The sequence below is a fragment of the Gobio gobio genome, assembly GCF_949357685.1.
Source record: "Gobio gobio genome assembly, chromosome: 16".
Lineage (NCBI taxonomy): Eukaryota > Metazoa > Chordata > Actinopteri > Cypriniformes > Gobionidae > Gobio > Gobio gobio.
In genome coordinates this window covers 45,328,851-45,351,798 of record NC_137109.1, presented here as the reverse complement: position 1 = coordinate 45,351,798, position 22,948 = coordinate 45,328,851, and the positions used below count along the sequence as shown (strand labels likewise).

Sequence of the window (22,948 nt, the reverse complement as noted above, 5' to 3'; positions counted from 1 at the left end):
GTTATTTTTTGTTCAAGAGCGAAAGAGAACTCGATGTGTGCACGAGACTGGCGCGCACATGCGTGTGTGTGTGTGTGTCAGGGTGTCCCTCGATTAGCTCCCTAGGTAGTGAATCAGTATATTGTGTACATGAATGTGGCCGACTCCCTGATCAGTGCCCTGACTACTGAACTAGGGAGCGGATTGAGACGTACCTACACAGACAGGACATTGACATACAGCGCGTTCTCTTGTGTCTTGTCGCGCTTAGATTCTTTAAAAGCATTTACATGAATAAGAGCGTGATCATATAATGTAACGCTGGGCATGTGGATTAAAAAAATGGATATAAAAACGAACGCTGCATTAAATATTTTTAATGCGTTAAACTGAAAAAATGTATCGCCCGTGTAAATTTAGTAACGCGTTAATTTGCCCAGCACTAATTATTACAATTTATTCTATTTGCCACCAGAGGAATAAATTAAAATATATTCAAAGCTGAATTTTCAGCATCATTTCTCCAGTCTTCAATGTCTCATGATCTTTTAAAATTCATTTTAAGGGTGTTTTCACACCGATAGATTTCACACATCTATAGATATAGATTTGTTTTGTTCCGAAACAGGGACTGAATTTGTTACAATGTTGCATTTTCTTCTTGGTTCGGTTCACTTTCACAAGGCAACATTTCAAAGCGTATCAAAATACAAGTTACATGCGAGTACAACTGTCCTCTTATTGGTTAGAGTTTCCTCTGCGTCATCAATCAAGATGATTGACAAGTTCGCTCCATGAGCTTATTGTGGCTTTATTTGTAAATGTCAAGATACACGCAAACACTATAAGAATGTAGCCATCATTCCCGGTGTTAAATTATATACTACATTCGTATTAATACTGCAGCAAATTCAAACTTGCTCTTTCTGGATCTCCCAGCGCTGTCTAGAGGTTAACTGTTTCAAGACGCACGCAAACACCGTCAAGGCTTCATAGGGACATCATTTTGCAAAGAGAATCGCAATTACACAACATTTTTTAAGATGAAGAGGGACTCTTTTGGTTTTCAACTGTAATAACTAATGTGCTCACTAACAGAATCAGACTCTATTGCCATTTATATAGCATGTTTCCCTTTATGAATTATAATACCACTTGGTTCAAGCGCGATTGTCGTGTTCACATGTGTCTAACCATCGACGAACCGAGCCAAGCGAAAAAAACGCACACGGTTCCGAAACAAACACTCAGGTGTGAAAGCACCGTAATATGCTTATTTTCTGCTCAAGAAACATTTCTTATAATTATCAATGTTGAAAACCGTTGTGCTGCTTAATATTTTTGAGGAAACTGATACTGTCTTTACTGTCACTTTTGATCAATTTAATGTGTTCTTGCTGATTAAAAGTGTTAATAAAAAAATAAAAAACACTTTTGTTCGATAGTGTATATGATGTTTTTATGTTGGCTAACATTATGGAACAAAACGTAATTATGTGTATGTTTATATTCATGTCCTCCTCTCAGTTCAGTGCAAAGCCAAGTTCCTGTCCCCTAGTTTCCACATAGATGAGCCTGTCCAGCTACACGTCTATGTGAGAGCCGACTGCCCACATCCTGTGCGCTTCTCAAAGCTGTGTGTCAGCCTCAGCAACCAGGTACAGCACACCTAAAACAGACACATTACTCCATTAAATGGCTTTTTTCTTAATGGCTACATTTGGATTGCAGGAGTATAACCAGTACTGTTTGCTGGAGGACGCCTCGAAAGGTAAGGATATTCTAGAACCTTCCAGCCAGGAGAACATGTGTCTCGTCCCCGGCAAAACCCGCAAGTACTGCTTCAAATTTGTAGCCAAAACGGAAGATGTCGGAAAGAAAATTGAGGTAAAATATAATTTTTAAAATATAACATTTCTTAGTTTCAACTGATCTAATGGTGCCACAGCTAGTACACAGTTTTGTTTTATTTCTGTCTGTATTTGTCTTTCAGATCACGAGTGTGGGACTCATGTTAGGCAGAGAGACAGGCCGCTACGTCTATCTGACCTGGCGGGGCGGCTGGGGGGATGCAGCCTCTTCCCATGAGACTTTGCAGGCGTCCCGCTCCTTTAAGAAGAGGACACGCTTCCCAGAGCAGCTGGTGGATTGGGACACAGTTTCGATACAGTCTAGCACTATGTAAGTAAAAAAAAAATGGGGAAATCAGGATGTCACTATCAGTCAAGTCAAGTCACCTTTATTTATATTGCACTGTTTACAATGCTGATTGTTTCAAAGCAGCTTCACAGTGTTAAACAGGAAAATAATGCAACAGAATTTGATTCGGCTGTACAGCCGCTCTGGAGAAAACGGTGATGTTATCCAGCTCATTTCAATTATCATATAGTGACAATGCGGGCAGATCAGTAATTTATTTGAAAATGTATTTGAATATTTAGTTGAATATTTAGTGTCCCCAACTGACAGTGGCACAATGGAGAAAAATTAACCTTGGGAGAAAACAGGCTCAGTCAGGGTGCCAGTTCTCCTCTGGCCAACGCACAAACAGTGTATGATTATGATTCTGGCAACATTATAGGTCAGAAGTCATATTAGATCAGAATATTCAAAGATCGGAGTCATCACGCTGGAGACGGGTTTATTGAGGATGCCTTGTCGATGAGGCAATTATGGTGTAGTGTGTGAATTTTAGCGGCATCTAGTGGTGAGGTTGTGAATTGCAGGCGACACAGGACAAAAATGTTGTCGTCTGAGACAGCAGAGAGCGACTAGCTCTCTGTAGAGAAGTTTGTCCGTTTAGGGCTACTGTAGAAACAAAATGCCGTTTTCACTCTAAGGGGACCCGTGGTGTATGTAGATAGAAATGGCTCATTCTAAGGTAATAAAAACATAACAATTCATTATCTAAGGTCTTTATACACCACTGAAAACATAGTTATGTATAGTATATTGCATTCTAGGCTTGCTACGATAGTCGGTGTTGCCGGTGTTACCGGTGTCCAGACTCAACACCGGTTACATCACTTGCCCACAGTGGCACCCCCCCACCATCTTTTTGATTTTTTTATAGTAATAAAATAATTTAGTTCAGTTAGAGAACAGACAATACAAATAAAAACTGAACGTATCTGCTTAATAAAGCAGGATCCGACCGTGAGTCTCGGCAGCGACAGGAGTCATTCATCAGATTTAAGAGTGAGGAGCTGACGGAGATGATCGCGGAAGATTTGGTTTCAAAGCGAAACGTAAATGCGCCTATTTAAGGGAGTTTGTCTCTTGTTTTGTTGTTGTGTTTTTCATTACAAATAATAGGCTAATGAACCCACAATTCAAGCAACCCGCCACCGAATTGGCGCTAATTCAAAACCGAAAGTAAATTGTGCACGGCCGCACAGAGCGCGCATTGTTTACTTTCGCCTGGCTCCGCAGTGCGAGCCTCCGCGCTACGCTGACTGCGCGCATTTATTTTTGCCGCGCGCACCGAGTATAAACGAGGCTTTACGGATGAACTGTTATTCATTCATGGCGTGCATCTCAATCATAGACTGATCAATGCTTGATCAGTGCCCTGACTACTGAACTAGGGAACTGATTGAGACGCACCCATGGCCTCACAGAGCGCGCATTTACAGACGAGCTGTCATTCACGGTGTGTGCGCACTGGCGCGTTTTCAGTTCAGAGCGGTCGTGTGCATGTTACTTTCGGTTAGAATTAGTGATTTAAAAGCCTTCGGTGATACCGGTATTACCGGTGTTGTCACACATCAATTAACCGGTGGGGAAATTTCCTCACCGTCACATCCCTATTGCATTCCTGTCAATAAATCCTCATAAATACTACACACTGCACCTTTAAGAATTACGAGGTCAATTTAAAAAATAAATAAATAAACATGAATGGATGTGATCAATTACATGCATTTAGAAAATAGAGCTTTAAATGCATGTTATTGCAGAACTTTAAATTCAAGTTACTTTCTTAATTCACATTCCTAGAAGCGCCTCTTTTGGATACAGGTTCAAATTTAATTCTTTCACATCATGCCCTGTAGGATCATATCCAGAGTGCCCAAAATTTCTGTACAGCTGACTCATGAGCCTCCAACACTGACCAACGAGATGTACTGTATGACTGTCACCATCCAATCAGAAGAGGACACTGTGGCCAAAGACATCAAACTTACTGCAGGCCTCAAACCAGGTACTCACAAAATCTTAGATAAAATAGAAGGAAAAACATTGTGTGTTTTAATAAATGTTTTTTACACAAAAGTACCGACAGATCTTTTCCTCCCCTATTGTGACAAATATCCGAGTAAAATTGATTTTTGAAAGAGAAAAGAATGAAAGGGGTGGATTTGGTTCTATCAATGTTTTTTTATGAACAAATGAAATGAATACATGAATACATCATTCACATCAGAATTAGGGCTGGGCAAAAAATTATAATTTTTCGATTAATAGTTTTTTTTAAATGTGGTCGATTCAAAATCGATTCTCAAAGGCTGCAAATCGGTTTTTTTTTTTTTCATATTTATTTCCACAAACATTGAACATAAGATTAACGTAAATCTAATTACTAGTCTTCTCCACTAGATGTCACCCTCTTACTTGCCTTGCGCAATGTTACAAAGGAGCGAGAGGCACGCCTGTCAGTCATTCATTCATTCATTCATTCAGTGCTTAAAGGGTTAGTTCACCCAAAAATGACAATTCTGTCATTAATGACTTATCCTCATGTCGTTGGACACCCGTAAGACCTCCGTTCGTCTTTGGAACACAAATGAAGATATTTTAGTTGAAATCCGATGGCTCAGAAAGGCCTCCATTGGCACAATGCACTTTACACTCTCAAGACCCTTAAAAGGTACTAAAGACGTTGTTACAAAGTCCATCTCACTACAGTGGTTCTACAATAACTTTATGGAGTGACGAGAATAGTTTTTGTGCGCCAAAAAAACCTAAATAATGACTTATATAGTGATGACCGATTTCAAAACACGGCATCATGAAGCTTCGAAGTGTTATGAATCAGTGAGTCGATTCAGCAGTTTGGATCACCAAAGTCACGTGATTTCAGCAGTTTGGCGGTTTGACACGCGATCCGAATCATGATTCGACTCGCTGATTCATAGCGCTTCGAAGCTTTATGATGCTGTGTTTTGAAATCGGTCATCACTATACAAGTCATTATTTAGGTTTTTTTTGCGCACAAAAACTATTCTCGTCACTTCATAAAGTTATTGTAGAACCACTGTAGTGAGATGGACTTTGTAACGACGTCTTTAGTAGCTTTTATGGGTCTTGAGAGTGTACCGTGCATTGTGCCAATGGAGGCCTTTCTGAGCCATCGGATTTTAACTAAAATATCTTAATTTGTGTTCCGAAGGTGAACGGAGGTCTGACGGGTGTCGAACGACATAAGGGTCAGTCATTAATGACAGAATTTTCATTTTTGGGTGAACTAACCCTTTAAATGGCGGCTTCCGGTACGTTGTCGACGTTTGTAGTGCTGAGGTGAAATGCTGTAGTAACATTACAAATCAGCTGAACATTTGATGAGACATCATCACCCAAACTTTGCAACACCCCCACAGCCGAGCACACAACCGCTAAAAATAGATCACATTCATGCGAATGCTTGCCTTACATTATGATTATTGAATTAAACTTGAGCGTTCACTTAAGCACGTACCGGTACGTTAGCCACTATACAGGGAGTGCAGAATTATTAGGCACGTTGATTTTCTGATCATATTTTTTTTCCAGGCACATTTGACCAATTCCAAACCACAGTAATCCTAATAACTACTATTGATTTAGTATTTAATAATGTATAAGTGATATATAATTGTTCATGAAGGCTGGAAATGAAAATCACCTTATATTCAGGTGTGCAGAATTATTAGGCATGTTTTCTTTTACAGATAAATTGAGCCAAAAAAGAGATTTAACTCAGACTGAAAAGTCAAAAAGTATTAAATGCCCATGAGAAGGATGCAATACTAATGCAATACTAGACATTGCAGTTAAGGCGTGACCATTGGACAGTGAAATGCTCGTTGGGTCAGCAGGATCTGACAAAAACAGGTGGTGAAGAAAAGACACCTGTTAACTGCAAAAGAATTAAGAATTAAGGTGAAGAATTAAGTGTGAAACCATCAGGAACCCTTTAGTCTCCAGCGCCACCATTTTCCAAAGCTGCAACCTACCTGGAGTCTCCAGAAGTGCAAGGTGTCAGGATCTCAGAGACTTCAGTTAGGTAAAGTTTTGGGAGTTCATTTTAGTCCATCCTGAAGTCCGTTTTGCAGAGATGGACTAAAAATGAACTCCCAAAACGTACTGCCAGATTCTGGAAGATGAATTCTTCAAACAGTGGTACTAGAGGATGTGGTGCTGGTCCTTCAAGAGTCACTCTCAACCTATCTGTCCATAAAGCCTATAAAAAAACCTTCTTCATGTATTTTACAACACTTCAGCTTGTGATTCTTATTTAGTGGGGGTCATTTTTTAGGATTCTTTACCTAACTGAAGTCTCTGAGATCCTGACACCTTGCACTTCTGGAGACTCCAGGTAGGTCACAGCTCTGGAAAATGGTGGCGCTGGAGACTAAAGGGTTCCTGATGGTTTCACACTTAATTCTTCACCTTAATTCTTAATTCTTTTGCAGTTAACAGGTGTCTTTTCTTCACCACCTGTTTTTGTCAGATCCTGCTGACCCAACGAGCATTTCACTGTCCAATGGTCACGCCTTAACTGCAATGTCTAGTATTGCATTAGTATTGCATCCTTCTCATGGGCATTTAATACTTTTTGACTTTTCAGTCTGAGTTAAATCTCTTTTTTGGCTCAATTTATCTGTAAAAGAAAACATGCCTAATAATTCTGCACACCTGAATATAAGGTGATTTTCATTTCCAGCCTTCATGAACAATTATATATCACTTATACATTATTAAATACTAAATCAATAGTAGTTATTAGGATTACTGTGGTTTGGAATTGGTCAAATGTGCCTGGAAAAAAAATATGATCAGAAAATCAACGTGCCTAATAATTCTGCACTCCCTGTAGACATATTCAAATCAACTCAAGTCAATAGACAGCGCAGGACCAATAATTCAACCCTAGCTTATATTATAAACAGATTTCCTCAAATAAAAGTTAGTCCACATAAGTCTGCACATTAAGGTATTGTTGTTCGTTACCACGGCAACTACTTTTGTCCAAGTATGAACGCGCTTCTCGTGTATGAAAAGTAACTGCACTCACGACAGGCCGCAAAATCGCAAGAAAAGCTTTTTGTGTTCTGAAAATCATACAATATCCTTTTTATGTTTTAGAATAAATATATCAAAATGTCCATAAAAACGTAATTTTATAAAACACTTCTCAGATCAATTTTTTTGAATAAAGTTGCCTCAAAATTGTATTGTATTTTACATAATTGTATGCATTTGAAATATAGAGATGGGTTCTGTTTTAATGTACCCAAATGTACCTAAAATAAAAAGAGTTTAATATACAGTTTTGTGGCTCTTCATTTCTTTTTAATTACCCACTTGTAAACTTATGTTCACTGTTCTTTTTTATAAATATAGTATTTGTATTAAATCTATATTCATTGAGTTGAATCGAAATCGAATTGAAGTGGAACATCTGAATCGATACCCAGCCCTAATTAGAATCAATAACACATTTAGAAAATTGATTTAGCGAATATTTTTTTTCATGTTGATTTTGATCCCAGACAGCTATATTTAGTGAATTGTACTGAAAGTCTAGGTGGCCAGTTCACACCGAACATGTTTTTGCGTTTAAGAATGCAAGATGCAGGGCAGAGGAATGGAAAAACAATACAAGGTCTCGAGGCACGTTTTCAAAAGTTGAACTTGAAGTTTGAGTGCCGCATTTTGCATATCTTTACATAGAAAAACAATGGAAAGCAGCACATTGGAATGCAAAAACGCATTCTGTGTGAAGAACTTGAGTGCGAGTTGTAATGCATTTGTGTGTTTATTGTATATTTCTATTGTTTTAATTAGGTCAGGATGCTAATCTCACACAGTCGACCCAAATCACACTAAACGGCTCTGAGGTGTGTGATGATTCTCATCCTGCCCTGCTTCCTGACATTCCCCTCGGAGATCTGCAACCTGGACAGAAGGTACAGCATCTTTTCACTGATTCTCACGGATTAAATTGATTGAAACTGGTCATCAGCTGATCTTGACTCCAGTATAATGTTGTGTACATGATTGTGTTCAGATTGTGAAGCCCCTGTATATCTGCTGTGTGAGCACGGGATCCAGAATATTACTGTTTCACGTAGCCTATTCAGTGAGTGCCACAGTCGAGGGCAAGGACATCACCTGCAAGTGTCACAAAGTACGCAATATCCTAACACCCTGTCGTGCAATTGCTTGTTTAATGCTGGGTTTTGGTTTTGTGAAGATTATGTCAGCCGACCATAGACTTCACCCATAAACCAGTTTGCTTGTGGTATTCAGTTTCACTCACAGAGTTGTATTGTTTGTTCTTCACCTGTAGGATGAAACTGTTACTGTAGAAACAGTTGTTCCCTTTGAAGTGGCTATGAAGTTTGTGTCCAGTAAGGTAAGAGCTGAAAACTTAATTCAAAGAGAAAACAAGATAATTTTTCTGACCCCATTGGCAGATATTTGTTCTTGTTTTAAGCATAAACTCACTTAAAAGGATTGTTCACCCAAAAATGAAAATTAGCCCATGATTTACTCACTCTCAAGTCATCCTAGGTGTATATGACATTCTTCTTTCAGACGAACACAATCAGAGTTATATTAAAAAAGTCCTGGCTAATCCAAGCATTAGAATTGCAGTAATAGTTGCTCTGTTTTTGAAGTCCATAAAAATAACATGCTCCACACGGCTCTGGGCAGTTAATAAAGGCTTTCTGAAGCAAATCGATGCGTTTGTGTAAGAAAAATATCCATATTTAAAACTTTATTTCAGCTTAAGCCCTATTCGCATGGGATTAGTATTACCTGGTGACCTCTAGTAATTTGTAATAATTGCGGAGGTTGTCTGTGATCTTAATCCTGTGCCAATCGGCCATTTGTAAAGTAAAAATACCCCCGCAAATGACCTACCATATTTCGCTGAACACAGAGGTCCTGTGATAATATTAGTCCCGTGCGAATCGGCACCTCTGTGATTTGGCCAGGCTTTGGAGGGTCGTATATCATTTTTGCAAGGTTTTTGTTTCTTGTGCACGTTTTTATCCATATTTCACGAAGAATTGAGGCTGCATTCATAACGTGCATCGTTATAAATACTACTTCGAGCCAATTTGGGAGCAAATTGCTTGAAAGGTGTGTTCAATATTATTCTTATTGAAAAACACAAAAACAGAGCAGTACAATGACAAGCTCGCTTAAATGGGCGCTTTTACATTTAGCTTTGAAACCAAATCTTCAGCCGTCATATTGTCAGCTTCTCACTTTCGTGATATATTAAAGGTCCCATGGCATGGCATTTTTCTATTATTTTATAATGTTTCCTGAGGTGTACTTATATTGTTAGTATGACTTTTACATCATAAAATGTCATAATTTAGAAATAAAAGGCATTTTTTCAATACTGCTGTTTGCCCTGTGGCTGAATGCCCTGCTTCAAGAGGCGTGTCTGCTGTGAGACTTCAGTAAAAACGCCCACTGTTGTGATTGGCTGACATCTTTGTATTTTAAATGAGCGGAGGGGGCGTGGTTTAACTTGGTCTACGAGACACGAGCAGGCACGAGCTGCTGCCAGAGAGACGGATGGACCTGAGTTCACTTCACATCAGTTCTCAGCATGTCTGAACTGTTGTAGTGTAACAACAATAAGTTCTGGGGAATAATTAATTCAAATGGTATGAATATTCATGAGTTTATGAATATTATTAGCTTGTTGTACAGAAAAATTAACGTATAACGGAACCTTTAATCATTTAAAGGTAACCTTTATCCAAATTGAGTTCTTCATCAATTATCAATCTTACAAACCTTAAGAAACATTGATCTGTTTGATCAGGACAAATAATATCTCTTATGTTTGCACAATTTGTATTACTGAAGTAGTAATACATGAAAATCAAGCTTAAATGGGTAGCTTAGATCTTACGCTTCAGTGACTTCGAGATTTGTGAGCAAAACAATACGGATTCAATTTAATGCAATTATTGAGTTTTAATAAAACACTATAGAATACAAAGCTACGAATCACACGGGGGTAAATATGCATATATATAGGAGAAACAAACGATATGGTACAAACAAGGAAAAATCAAATTTAACGAATAAAATCAAAGGGAAGAGAATGATGGAAAGAGAGAATCCACGAGGGAGAGAGAGAGAGAGAGATGAGAGAGAGAGAGAGAGAGAGAGAGAGAGAGAGATGAGAGAGAGAGAGAGAGAGAGAGAGAGAGAGAGACAGTTCACCACAGCCCTTCAGACATTTATGATTTCGTGAATCAGGATTAATTTAAGACAACCTCATACAAGCAGTTTAAGGTGAAATATAATACTTGCATTAGGCTCTCTCGTGTACGTGTCTGAGTTCGAATCGTCGTGGAAGTTCGCTACGGAGGTGAGTGTCCGGGAGAATAGCTGTGAAGTTCAGGAAAGTGACTCCAGAAGTTGCAGGTCCGTCTCTCTCTTTTGGCTTGGTGCCAAAGGGGTCCTTCTCTCAAGGGGAGGGGGCGAAGGCCAGGGTCCTTGTAGTGGCGGAATGCAAGGAGTTAATGATAAACTTCTGCATTTATAGATGGAGTGGCCGAGCCCGTTTTATGGAGAGATCCAATCACATCCGTGGAGAGAGAGAGACGCGTGTTTCATTGTTCTCTGAACCCCCCTCCTCTGAGTTAATCAATAGGGTGGAAATTCTAAGCCTCTTTTTCTTTAGAAAGCTGGTATTTCTGAAATTATGCATCAAAATCTGATTTTTGAACCAAATTTGGCCTAGTCATAATTTTGCGATAACAGAGATACTAAGAACGGTCATTCTGCGATTTGCGCGTCCAGATATACAAGATTATCACAGTTACTGGCATACAGGTTTTGATTGGCAACAGTAAACATCCTAGTTATTCTAATACATTGTATAAAGACATGAAATCAACGGATTATATATATTTGAACATTATTAAGACAGTTCTTTAAGTCCCATGTTTTAAGTAACACGTGTTGTGCAAGAATTGTCTTCTTTCAGCGCTGATATGTGTGTGTGCGTAAAGTCATGTGGATGCCTTCAGGCAGTACAATTCGATGCTCCATTCTTTAGACTCAGACAATCTGGCTCCTTGGTTATTAATTAACTTGATATCCTGATCACACACAAAAGTTCTTTGTTTGTGGTTGATTTGATCAGGAAAGTCACGAGTTGGTGTGTAGAAGCCTCATCCGGTGATGTATTCGGCCCAAAATCTGATTGAATCGGGTCATTGTTGCTACAGTAGTTACAGCATATACTTCAGGTTATTAGTCTATTTATAGTCGGAGGGGCTGTCACTCATGTCAGAAAGTTAGTAACTTTAGTAAATTATGGATCAGCGCTGACTGGAGACGCGAACCGTTTAGAACGATTCAGTCCGATTTGGTGAACTGATTCGGTTCACTAAAAAGAACAGGTTCAAAAGAAAGATCGTTCGCGAACCGGACATCACTAACGTACCAGAGACGGAGCTCAGCGATCGCTAACAAAGTTATTTATAGTAACTACTGAGTTGTGAGAGCGCTGTCAGTCAGCGCGAGTTTATTGTGTTTGTTTCTGAGAGTTCTGAATAAACACGAGTCCCAGTCACACCGAGTCCGTCTTCATCATTATTACCAACTTTGTAACACATGCAAAGTACCATTACAGCTGTCGAGATGAACGAGTTACGAGTAAGTGTTGATAATAGCATTATTTTTAAAATAAAATAAAAGCGTCAGTGACGCGCGTTGAGGACACAGCGCAAACAAAGACACAACAGCAGTAATCGAATGTAATCCAGTTTATTGTGGGGCTAGGCTGGCTAGCCCGAATATGCTCACGCTTACCCCCCTTCTGCTTAATCTCGCGCCGCGTTTGGTGCCTCCGCTGTGGGCCAGATGCAGTACTGGGGGTCGGGGATGTTGAAGGCCAACGGCCAGTGCAGCCCGAGCTTCGGCGTGTGTGAGGCCGATGTTGAGCAGAAACTCATGACTGTATGCACATTTTAGAACCGATAGACGCGACGAGGACGTACAAAAACACTGACTCACAAGATAGAAAACACGAAAACACCGTTCTGTCTGGAGAGAGAGAAGCCGCATTGTGTGCACGAATAATAAATAATTAGCTACACATCAGAAATTACTGATCACAGATCAGAAGGAACTGAAAAAAGACTTCTGTTTTCATTTGTACATCCAAACACTGAGAAACTGCCAGCATTCACTCGTTCACAAGCAATGATTTCTGGAGCGTTTGCATGGGCGTGGCAGATTCTCTGGGCGGAGGAAAGGGAGGAAACCGTTCCTGCTTGGACGTCAAACCAGGAGACTTCAGGATTGGCTCGTCTGGCCTGTCATTTTCTCAAAGGCAGAGAAAGACAGCCAGAACTCGGGTTTACACCGATCAACATTTCTATCCACTTGGGGACATTATTCAGGCTAGGGGAACTCATATTAATGTTGAAAAACCTCATAAAATGAAAATTTCATGCCATGGGACCTTTAAATCTGATTCCTGCTGCTCAGTTCAGTTTTTTATTGTAACATCTGTTCTCTAACTGAACTAAATGGGAAAGTGATGTTACCGGTGTAACACCAACTATCGCAACAATATAGCAGCATGCGGTAAGGAAATGTTTATGATATCATACAGCTATATCTATAACGAAAAAAACATTTATCCGGTTGTTAAGTCTGACGTCATGCGGCAGAGCTTCCGGGTCCAAGCGCTCGATCTCATACCACAAAAACAACAAAATGGTGCTAATATACACACACAATGTGGTGTAATACTACAAAAAAATATATAATCATAACCTTTATCTCCATACCAAAATTCCAGATGGCCAGACAGTGATTCATCTTTTATAAATCATTAAAATATTAATGTCTGCAACGCTGTGAGCACAGAGACTGTTGTGTAGACTGTAAGTATTTAAAATGTTTAACTTTTTAAAATGTTTGATGTTTAATATGAATAAATAGCGCTCATAAACAGCCGTCGATGGCATTCTCAAGTGAAACGAGTTGAGGCTTGGACCCAGAAACGGCGTTCCTTACGTTACGATTAACAACCGGATAGGTCTTGACATCATATCCGGGAGATAAGTCAGTAAATACGAGTAAAATCAAATGCTTTGCTTATCCCGTGCGAATGCGCCACTCGAAATTCAGATGTGGGAGGATAATTTCTAAATCACACAAGGTCCCCAGATAATACTAATCCTGTGCAGATAGGGCTTTTGTTTTAAAAGTCATGTTTAACAGCAGAATTTGTGGTAAAAAAAACTATATTACACATGATGCTGTACAGAAAATTCCACTAATCAGAGAGTTGAAACAAGCAAAACGTGCTAAAAGATCTCTTTAGCCACGCCCACTCCCATGAAGCACCACAAATGTCGTAATCTCGTTACCATACACTCTCTAAATATTTGAATATATATGCATATTTTGCAATGCTTCATGGGATTGTTCTTTCCCTCGCTAAAGCAGTTAGCTCAAATACTTTTTTGCTTCAAGTCAAAGTTTGTAATGTTTTGATTTACCTCATAGTTAGCTTGTTGGTTTGGTTCATGGTTAATAACGCTTTAACAAAGACTTTTTAAAAAAAATCCTTATGAGAGAAATAAATGGAGAAAATACTAACGGAACCAATGTAATTGTAAAAGTGGGCGGGCACTGTTGCACTCTATAGTTGACAGAATTAAAAAAAAATTGTGTTAACTGTCCCTTTAAAGGTTCAGTTTTAAGCTTATATTTTATAAGGTTGGTGAACAGTTTTGTGGGTTTGTGTGTGTTAGTTTGAGCATTTGGAGCGTGTGTATGTGGACATCCCGTTCTTACTGATGATGGATATTTTGAGTGCGTCTCCGTGGCCGATCGAGCTGGTGAACAGCGAAGTACAGCTGGCCTCCAGTATGACTGCCATCGATCAGCCCCTGAGTCAAGTAGAAGGAGGTGGGAGAACTTTATGCATTTATTATCTTGACTTTGGTTATTGGTTCATGCAGACAGTATTTGAGCAACTCCTGATGCTGCTAGTACTGTGAATTTGCTCACTGATGTGATTCAATTCTGTCCTGTGTCCAGTCACGTTGCAGACCAGCGAGTGCGCCAGTGAGTGTTTCCTGCTCAAGTGTCCTCCAGTTCAGAACGGTACCAGCACTGTTGCTTCTGGACACTACATCATATCCTGGAAGAGGTGATGCCGCTCTTTGTATTCTCACATTCACACAGAATGTTCCTGTATATTACACTGAAAGTGATGACTTTCCTTTTTTTCATGCCATGTAAATAGTTACACGAAAAGAAAGTGAGAAATGATTCCTTTTTTAAAAAGTTTTTATATTTCAGTAAATGTAGATTTTATTTCAATTAACAATTTTTGTTTTATGGTTTTAGTTTTAGTATACTTTAATAACCCTGATCTGTAAATGATCAAAAAATACAAATGTAATTTCCTGTATAACCTTTTTTGTATCCAGAAAATCGGCATCTGCTGAGACCTCAGTGGTGAGAACGATCATTATTCTGCCACATGTGATGGTAGAGAATATTCCTCTGTATGTCCATGCAGGTCAGTCTAACAAAAGCTTTGAATTTGAGTTTTTATATTAAATTAAATTCTGTAATTGACTGATCTGGGACTTTTTGTTTGCTTTGTCAGTTTTATTTTCTGTATTTTGTTGCTTATAAATTCATTCTGCTCATTCTCTTTTTGTAGAGCTGCCATCGTTTGGTTGTGTGCGCGAGTCTTTACCTGTTCGGTACCATCTGGAGAATCGGACGGGGCTGGTTCAGGATGTAGAAATTAGCGTGGAGCCCAGCGATGCATTTATGTTTAGTGGACTCAAACAGGTCAGTGCAGAAGATGGCTTCATGTCTTTCACATACATGCATCTGGGTGTTCTTTCCCTTCTTACATTTATTTATAATATGTGTATAATAAACGTTCGGTACGGCATTCACGGTTCAATACGCGCTTGTGAATTGCGTTTTTGCATTTAATTAATAATTTTTCTACAAATTCTATAATTTGCCTCCATCCCAATACTGAACAACGCGACATACATTCACATCACAGGTTAGTGGTAGAGTTATACTCACGGAACACTATAGTTATTCACAATCACCAAAGTTCATTATTTGCATGCGTTTTAAAGCCTTGTCGGTTAAACATTCCATTCGCGTGCTTATGCACTGTTTTAACATGCGCTTTTCCGAGCGCGTGCACTAAACGCCTGTCAAACACGTGATTACTGGACTAAGTAGTCGCCTTACTTCGCTAATACTGTCAAATACACACAAGGTTAACATAAACACAGTCGGTTATGTCTAAAGTGAAAGTAAAATCGGCATGTGTCTGTATATTAGATGCACAGAGGTCTTAAATTGACAGAAGCGCAGGCTATAGTGAACATGCGGCCCTTAAAGGGACAGTTCACCTCTAAATTTATGTCATTATTTACTCACTCTAATATTGTTTCAAACCTGTATTCATTTCTCGATGACAGAATTTTCATTTTTGAGTGAACTATCCCTTTAATGTTAAAACAAAACCAAAAGACAAAGAGAAAATCACTCTCTGCTCTTGACTGAAAAACTAATACAGTAGCTTTAATAAGAATCAATGTATATTTTATAGTGAAGTCTATGTAGTGTTTTATTTTTATTTTTACATTTATTCATTCAATTTCATACTTAAATGCTGCTGTACAGCTCTGAGCTGCCAGTGTAAATCTTTATATATTTTTATTTTATATTATACAATACACTAGGAATGTGTACAAAGGGTTTTTTTTTTTTTTTAAGTAAAGTTTTAAGTTTAAGAAAGGTTTAAATCAGGAAAAATTGTCTTTTTTTCTCCTTAACCTCTTGCTGTTCCTGTCGCTTAAGAATAGAATAGCAAAAAACTGATGTGACAAGCCATCAGAAGCGAACCAAACCAAAAACCTTGGTTAAAAACCGAGGTATGTATTGAACCATGGACTAACTGAAGTGTTGCATCCCTAATATAAATATAAGGGATGTAAAAATAAATCTGCATTATTTACCAGGGGTGCCAATAATTCTGGCCACAACTGTACACACACAGATCAACAAATCAATGTTATCCTTTCCAACTCACTCTGGGAGTCTGTGTGCAGGTGCGAATGAGGATTTTGCCGGGTGCAGAACAGGAGATGTTTTATAATTTCTATCCTCTGATGGCGGGATATCAAATCCTCCCTCAGCTTAACATCAACCTGATGCGCTTTCCAAACATCTCCAGTCAGCTGCTGCGCCGTTTTCTGCCTTCACGCATCTTTGTCAAGGTAATTATTCAGACATGCAACAAATTATACATCACATGAATCTGGATGTAAAATAATGTTATATGGGTCAATGACATGACATGTATTTTTTGTGTCCGAATTCATTATTTTCCTAAAAAAATAATAATAATAAATAAATTTCACATATCAAATTGATCTACAATATTACCTTTATAAGAGACTCTTTTAATTTTTTTGATATTCAGTTGACTTTTTGAGTTGTGGTGTTTCAAAGACCTAAAATGTCAGGTGGTGCGACCAGCAAATTTACATTTAAAAGTATCAATTCCCACTGCAATTGCAAAATGAAGTAAGAAATATAAATGTAAACCATTATATAATGTATATAAATAATAATAAATAAAATGTTTTAAAAAAACATAAAAACTTCTTATGGACAATTGTGTTCTGAACACATAGAAAAGTGTCCGTTTATATGAATTTGACTAAAAGGGCAATGCATAGAAAAGGGAAAGGGAATATTTTGTTATATACCCTTTGTTGGCAATGACAGAGGTCAAACGTTTTCTGTAAGTCTCCACAAGGTTTTTACACTCTGTTGCTGGTAGTTTGGCCCATTCCTCTATGCAGATCTCCTCTAGAGCAGTGATGTTTTGGGGCTGTCGCTGGGCAGCACGGATTTTCAACTCCCTCCAAGATTTTCTATGGGGTTGAGATCTGGAGACTGGCTAGGCCACTCCAGGACCTTGAAATGCTTCTTACGAAGCCACTCCTTCGTTGCCCGGGCGGTGTGTTTGGTATCATTGTCATGCTGACCCAGCCACGTTTCATCTTCAATACCCTTGCAGATGGAAGGAGGTTTTTACTCAAAATCTCACGATACATGGCCCTATTCATTCTTTCCTTTACACGGATCAGTCGTCCTGGTCCCTTTGCAGAAAAACAGCCCCAAAGCATGATGTTTACACCCCCATGCTTCACAGTAGGTATGGTGTTCTTTGGATGCAACTCAGCATTCTTTCTCCTCCAAACACGACAAGTTGAGTTTTTACCAAAAAGTTATATTTTGGTTTCATCTGACCACATGACATTCTCCCAATCCTCTTCTGGATCCTCCAAATGCAAATTTAGCAAACTTCAGACGGGCCCGGACATGTACTGGCACTGCAGGATTTGAGTCCCTGGCGGCGTAGTGTGTTACTGATAGTAGCCTTTGTTACCTTGGTCCCAGCTCTCTGCAGGTCATTCACTTGGTCCCCCCGTGTGGTTCTGGGATTTGTGCTCACCGTTCTTGTGATCATTTTGACCCCACGGGGTGAGATCTTGCATGGAGCCCCAGATCGAGGGAGATTATCAGTGGTCTTGTATGTCTTCCATTTTCTAATAATTGCTCCCACAGTTGATTTCTTCACACCATGCTGCTTACCTATTGCAGATTCAGTCTTCCCAGCCTGGTGCAGGTCTACAATTTTGTTTCTGGTGTCCTTTGACAGCTCTTTGGTCTTGGCCATAGTGGAGTTTGGAGTCTGACTGTTTGAGGTTGTGGACAGGTGTCTTTTATACTGATAACGAGTTCAAGCAGGTGCCATTAATACAGGTAATAAGTGGAGGACAGAGGAGCCTCTTAAAGAAGACGTTACAGGTCTGTGAGAGCCAGAAATCGTGCTTTTTTGTAGGTGACCAAATACTTATTTTCCACCTTAATTAGCAAATAAATTCTTTAAAAATCAGACAATGTGATTTTCTGGATTCTTTTTTCTCATTCTGTCTCTCATAGTTGAAGTGTACCTATGATGAAAATTGCAGGCCTCTCTCATCTTTTTAAGTGGGAGAACTTGCACAATTGGTAGCTGACTAAATACTTTTTTGCCCCACTGTACATATGAATTATTGTAAAATGCATATGTATATCATTTTAAATGAATATATGGTCGCACCACCTGATGTTTTCTGGGTGGTAAAATCAGAAATCTTGTTTAATAATAAATGAATGCTGTCTTAAAAGCTGTAAATCCAATATATGAATCAACACCATACATTTTTTGGACATAAAAATGCATTTTAAAACTCTTTTGCTTAAAATTATTAAAAAAATATATTTTTCTTATTTATCATTGACCCATGTAGCATTCGAATAATGATATGCTTATATTATCTTATTTTCAAAATGTATACAAATTTGTAAACATTCTTTTTTTTTTCTCTCTCTGCAAAACTAGTTTTGCAATAATTAAATGTCTTGAATTTCATTGAGTTGCATTGCAATTCCTCTTTCTGTCATTTCAATTCAAATTGTGTGACCAATTTGATTCAAATTCAAACTCATGACTTGAACGGGAGCCATTTCTTAAATTCCGCCCAACCCTAATGGATGAAAACTAAATTTGTGTGGAGTGTTGTGAGAATGCTTCAAGAGTGTAATGGTCGCTGTCTCGTGTCTCTTCTGATTTCTCAGCCTCAGGGCAGAAACGGAGACTCTTCCATAGAAGCAGCGTGAGGAAGAGAGGAGCACATCTCCCAACTCTGAAGCGTTGTCATAGTTACCGTTGTGGGATGGAGGCAGAACATTCCTTGGAGAACACATGTTTACAGCTTAATGATTTAAACTTCTGAATGAAATATTAGGGATTTCAATTGATTATTTGTTGTGTGAGACGTCTAGATTGTTGCTTGTTAAACAAAGCTAAAATGATAACCTGCATATGATTTGTCTTTTAATCTACAGTTCTCATAATCTCTAAAATGTTTATGAAAATGACCCTGTAACTAAAACTACATAACTGCTAAATAATGATAGAAGTCATTCAATTGACATAGCACTAGCTGTTGTCATAATTAAAGTGTGGAAAGTGATTCAACTTTTTTGCTTTGATGACGAGAAGCTGTTGGTTGTTGTGGCTTGAGTCCCTTAAGAGGTGCTGTGTGATTGGCCAGAATTGTAATTTCACAGGTCATAGTAAATAGCCACACCATTTGCACACGGTATTCTATACAAAGTTGTTATATAACAATATAATTTTCAGTTGTTTAAATTACATGACCCTTTACTTAATTGTTGCCATTAAAAGCATCTTATTGTGAATATTAAGAAAGTGTCATCTAAAAACATAATGTTAATGTAATAAAAATACCTAGTGTAAGCGCCAGGATTCAAAGTTGGCATGAAACAGAAGTTGTGATTAATGTTTTATTCCTTATTGTGAGGTACTGGGGAGTGTTGGAGGTTATGCTTCACTGATTTTATATTCCGTCAGTAAGAGCAGACAGTGAAGGTTGAGTTAGCAGAGCAATAGCACAGCTGTACATAAAATATGGCAATTCACACAACAGAATGGGAGACAAATCAGAGTTTAGAAGAGGATTGTTGGTGCACGTCTCGCCGGCTCATCTGTGACCAGGACAGCAAGTCCCTGTGTTGGATCGAGAGTTATGGTATCCAGGGTAATGTCGGCAAACCACATCCAACCAAGTGTGCCCCACACCTGAAGCCAAAGAATCTCGATCGCCCCCAAAAAATGATTTCTGTCATTTTAGGTAGTTTTTGTCGCTGATGTTAGTTCAAGTGTTAATTTTTTTAAATATGTTTGGTTTTAGTTAGTTATTTGATGCTATAAAAACGGCTGTGTGACGTCATTAATTGACCTGTTGGTTTAACCCAGCCCCCCTTAGTTTTTATATTGCTAACTCGGACAAACAAATGGAGTTGCTAACTGTCTTACAGTGACAGCTGTCAGTGTGAAACCCTTATCCCGAGATGTTTTTGGACACAGAATGTAGCGGACCCCCTCCGATTGATGGCCAAACTTTGTGTAACGGAGGCCAGCTAGTAGTTGCTGTGCGAGTAAACCTCACTCCTCTCATCTCAAGAGATGCTTTAGCGACTGATGCTAGAGGTTGCAGTCTTTAGCCTCCTTGTTAGAGCGTCTGACTCTCATGCTGGCGGACCTGGGTTCGATCCCTGCTTGGAGTGGGTGGTTTCGAATATGAGGGGTTACATTTACAGATGGTTTATGAAGTTTATTACATTGTTTTTCACAGCACAATGCTGCGTTCACACACCAAACCCGAATCGAGCGTCAGGAGCGAGTGATTTCAATGTTAAGTCAATGGAAAGGCGTGTTGACGCGCATCTGGAGGTCCGCCTCATTCCAGTTCGCGCGAATTGAGCGTCTTGCGCGATATGCGCGAGTGGTGCTTTTTGTGCAATCATGCAATTAAAGTTTGAAGCGAATTCTCGTCTGACGCCCGAGTTGAAAAATGTGAGCTTTGGCGTCAATTCGCGCCACGTTAACCAATCAGGAGCCTGTTTGCTGCTGTCACGTGGTAAAGTGACGTGATGAGAAACCCTGCATAATTTAAAAATACTACTATAGTGTCACAAAATGTAGTTTTAAGACTTTTTCAGGTGAGAATGTAGTTGTTTAAAGCTCAAATATGTGGTTATTTATAAAGAGAGCGCCTATTTAAAAAAAGTTATCTTGCGTTTTTGGAGTTGTGAGATCCAGGCGATCACCGGGCGCTCAGCGCTCATTAACCCGGCAAGAGCAGCCTTTCCTCTGCCAGTCCTTCTGCCGTCTGCCGCTGACTCTGATGTCCTGTAGTGGTTTGTCTTGTGTAGATCTAACGGCGATCTTTGCTCTCATGAATCTATCATTTGTTGTCTGCCAAATCGTTTTGACTGAGGGCAAAGAGAAGTTTCATAACTTTATTTTTTAAGGATATTTAAATATACATGCAGTGAAGATAATGTAGGAGTTGCCTGGACCACATTTGTGTGGCTATTAATGTTTAATATATATTTTTTAGTAAAATGAAAAGAGAAAGAGTGGTGTTTTATGACATATTTCTCCTGGAGCGCCTTGAACGCGCGTCTATTTCGCTTCAAACGCTCAATTTATACGCGCGTCCACAGCAAATTATACAAAAACACTCACAGTAAACAAACATATATTTTCCAGGGTGCTAATAAACTGTAAACTTTGTATCTGCAAAACAACTCCGATAAACTGCTAGCTCTCCCTTTCACTAATAACTTTACCCACCAAAATAGCAGTCCCTCCTTAGTAAGACAGATAATGCAGACCTATCTAAACGAACAAAAATATAAAATATATATACAAAAACAAATTAGACAATAAATCACAATAAAATCTGTGACATGAAGTCCTTTGTTTATGTGTTTTTGACCAACACTGTTAACGTTACATGACGTGAGAACAGTTAGTTTTTCCGTATGTTACCAGGGACTCACTAACTTTAATCTTAACTCAATGAGAGTATGGCAGCCATAAAATCCTCTCAGGATACCTGGAATCAGTGTTACAGTACCCCAGGCACATCGTTTTGCCATTTTTGTAGCATAAACACCATCAAACCGATGAAAGTTTCGGATTTTCCAATGTTTGCGCTGAAACCTAAAGATGTCCATGTTCCGGTCGCCGTGCAACTGATACTCAACTGCCATTGGCTCATCTGCGTTTGAGGGGAGGGGCTTACCGATAGGTCAATTAATTAGTTAATTTCTATAATTGTTTATTCACACACTGACATAATGAGTTGTTCTGCAGTAAACTGTAACAGATATTGTGGGAGTGTGGGCGGGGTTTGGAGGTCTCTACTGCGCAGATGCAGGTCCCAAATCAGTGCAAGATGTCAGCGCCATATTTGGACATTGACGGCTTCACTTTTCTACAATGGAAGATAGTAATGGGGCGTCGTCCATCTTTGCAACCAACAGGAGTATTATTGACAAAAGAGGAAGCTGTCTGAAAGGGATATCCTGGTACTAACCTGGATTGTATCCAAAAAACATAAAACCACAGCTGTCCAAATCACTTCAGAAATAAATGCGCACCTCGACTTTCCTGTTCCCACCAAACCTGTTCATCGGGAGCTCCACAGGGTCAATATTCATGGTCGGGCTGCTATAGCCAAACCTTTGGTCCCTCGTGCTAATGCCAGATGTCGAGATCATTGGTGCCAACAGTGCAAATTTTGGGCTGTGGACAATGTAAAACATGTATTGTTCTCTGATGAGTCCCCCTTAACTGTCTTTCCCACATCCGGGGAAGTTATGGTGTGGAGAAGCCCCAGTGAAGCTAACCACCCTGACTATTGCGTTACTTTTTCTCACCTGGGCTGGGCTTGTTTTTTTGGGGGGTTTTAATAGCAAAAAAAGTTATATTTTTGTTCAAATGTAAAGACCTCTTCATACTAAAAATGGAAATAAGCCTCAGGCTGAGGTAAAAATGTGCTGCCATTCTAGATAATGGAAGAATAGGACGCAGGAGAAAAGTTTTACCAATAAAAACGTATTTTTATTTTAATAATATTTGCTCATGGTTTAACTGAATCATCGAAGGTCAGCAGCAAGACATTAGTCAATAAAGGTAGATTAAATGCATAAAAATATTTGTTTTAATTAACATTTATATATTTGTGCAAGTGAGATGAATAAATACTCACATTTAGTCTAA

General features: G+C 39.0%; 1 protein-coding gene across 2 annotated transcripts in view; it reads left to right on the top strand.

The window, feature by feature from the left end:
• Positions 1–19,643, top strand: part of trappc11 (trafficking protein particle complex subunit 11) — a 39,582-nt gene extending 19,939 nt beyond the window's left edge. For both annotated transcript variants that reach the window (XM_079839600.1, XM_079839601.1), the window contains exons 18-30: positions 1,507–1,637; positions 1,711–1,866; positions 1,973–2,160; positions 4,035–4,183; positions 8,029–8,150; positions 8,252–8,371; positions 8,534–8,599; positions 13,998–14,154; positions 14,287–14,398; positions 14,682–14,773; positions 14,921–15,054; positions 16,344–16,511; positions 18,928–19,643. In XM_079839600.1, the coding sequence (XP_079695726.1) occupies positions 1,507–1,637; positions 1,711–1,866; positions 1,973–2,160; positions 4,035–4,183; positions 8,029–8,150; positions 8,252–8,371; positions 8,534–8,599; positions 13,998–14,154; positions 14,287–14,398; positions 14,682–14,773; positions 14,921–15,054; positions 16,344–16,511; positions 18,928–18,969 (1,637 nt within the window). In that variant the 3' untranslated portion in view covers positions 18,970–19,643. The remainder of the gene's footprint in view (positions 1–1,506; positions 1,638–1,710; positions 1,867–1,972; positions 2,161–4,034; positions 4,184–8,028; positions 8,151–8,251; positions 8,372–8,533; positions 8,600–13,997; positions 14,155–14,286; positions 14,399–14,681; positions 14,774–14,920; positions 15,055–16,343; positions 16,512–18,927) is intronic.
• The last annotated feature ends 3,305 nt before the right edge of the window (positions 19,644–22,948 follow it).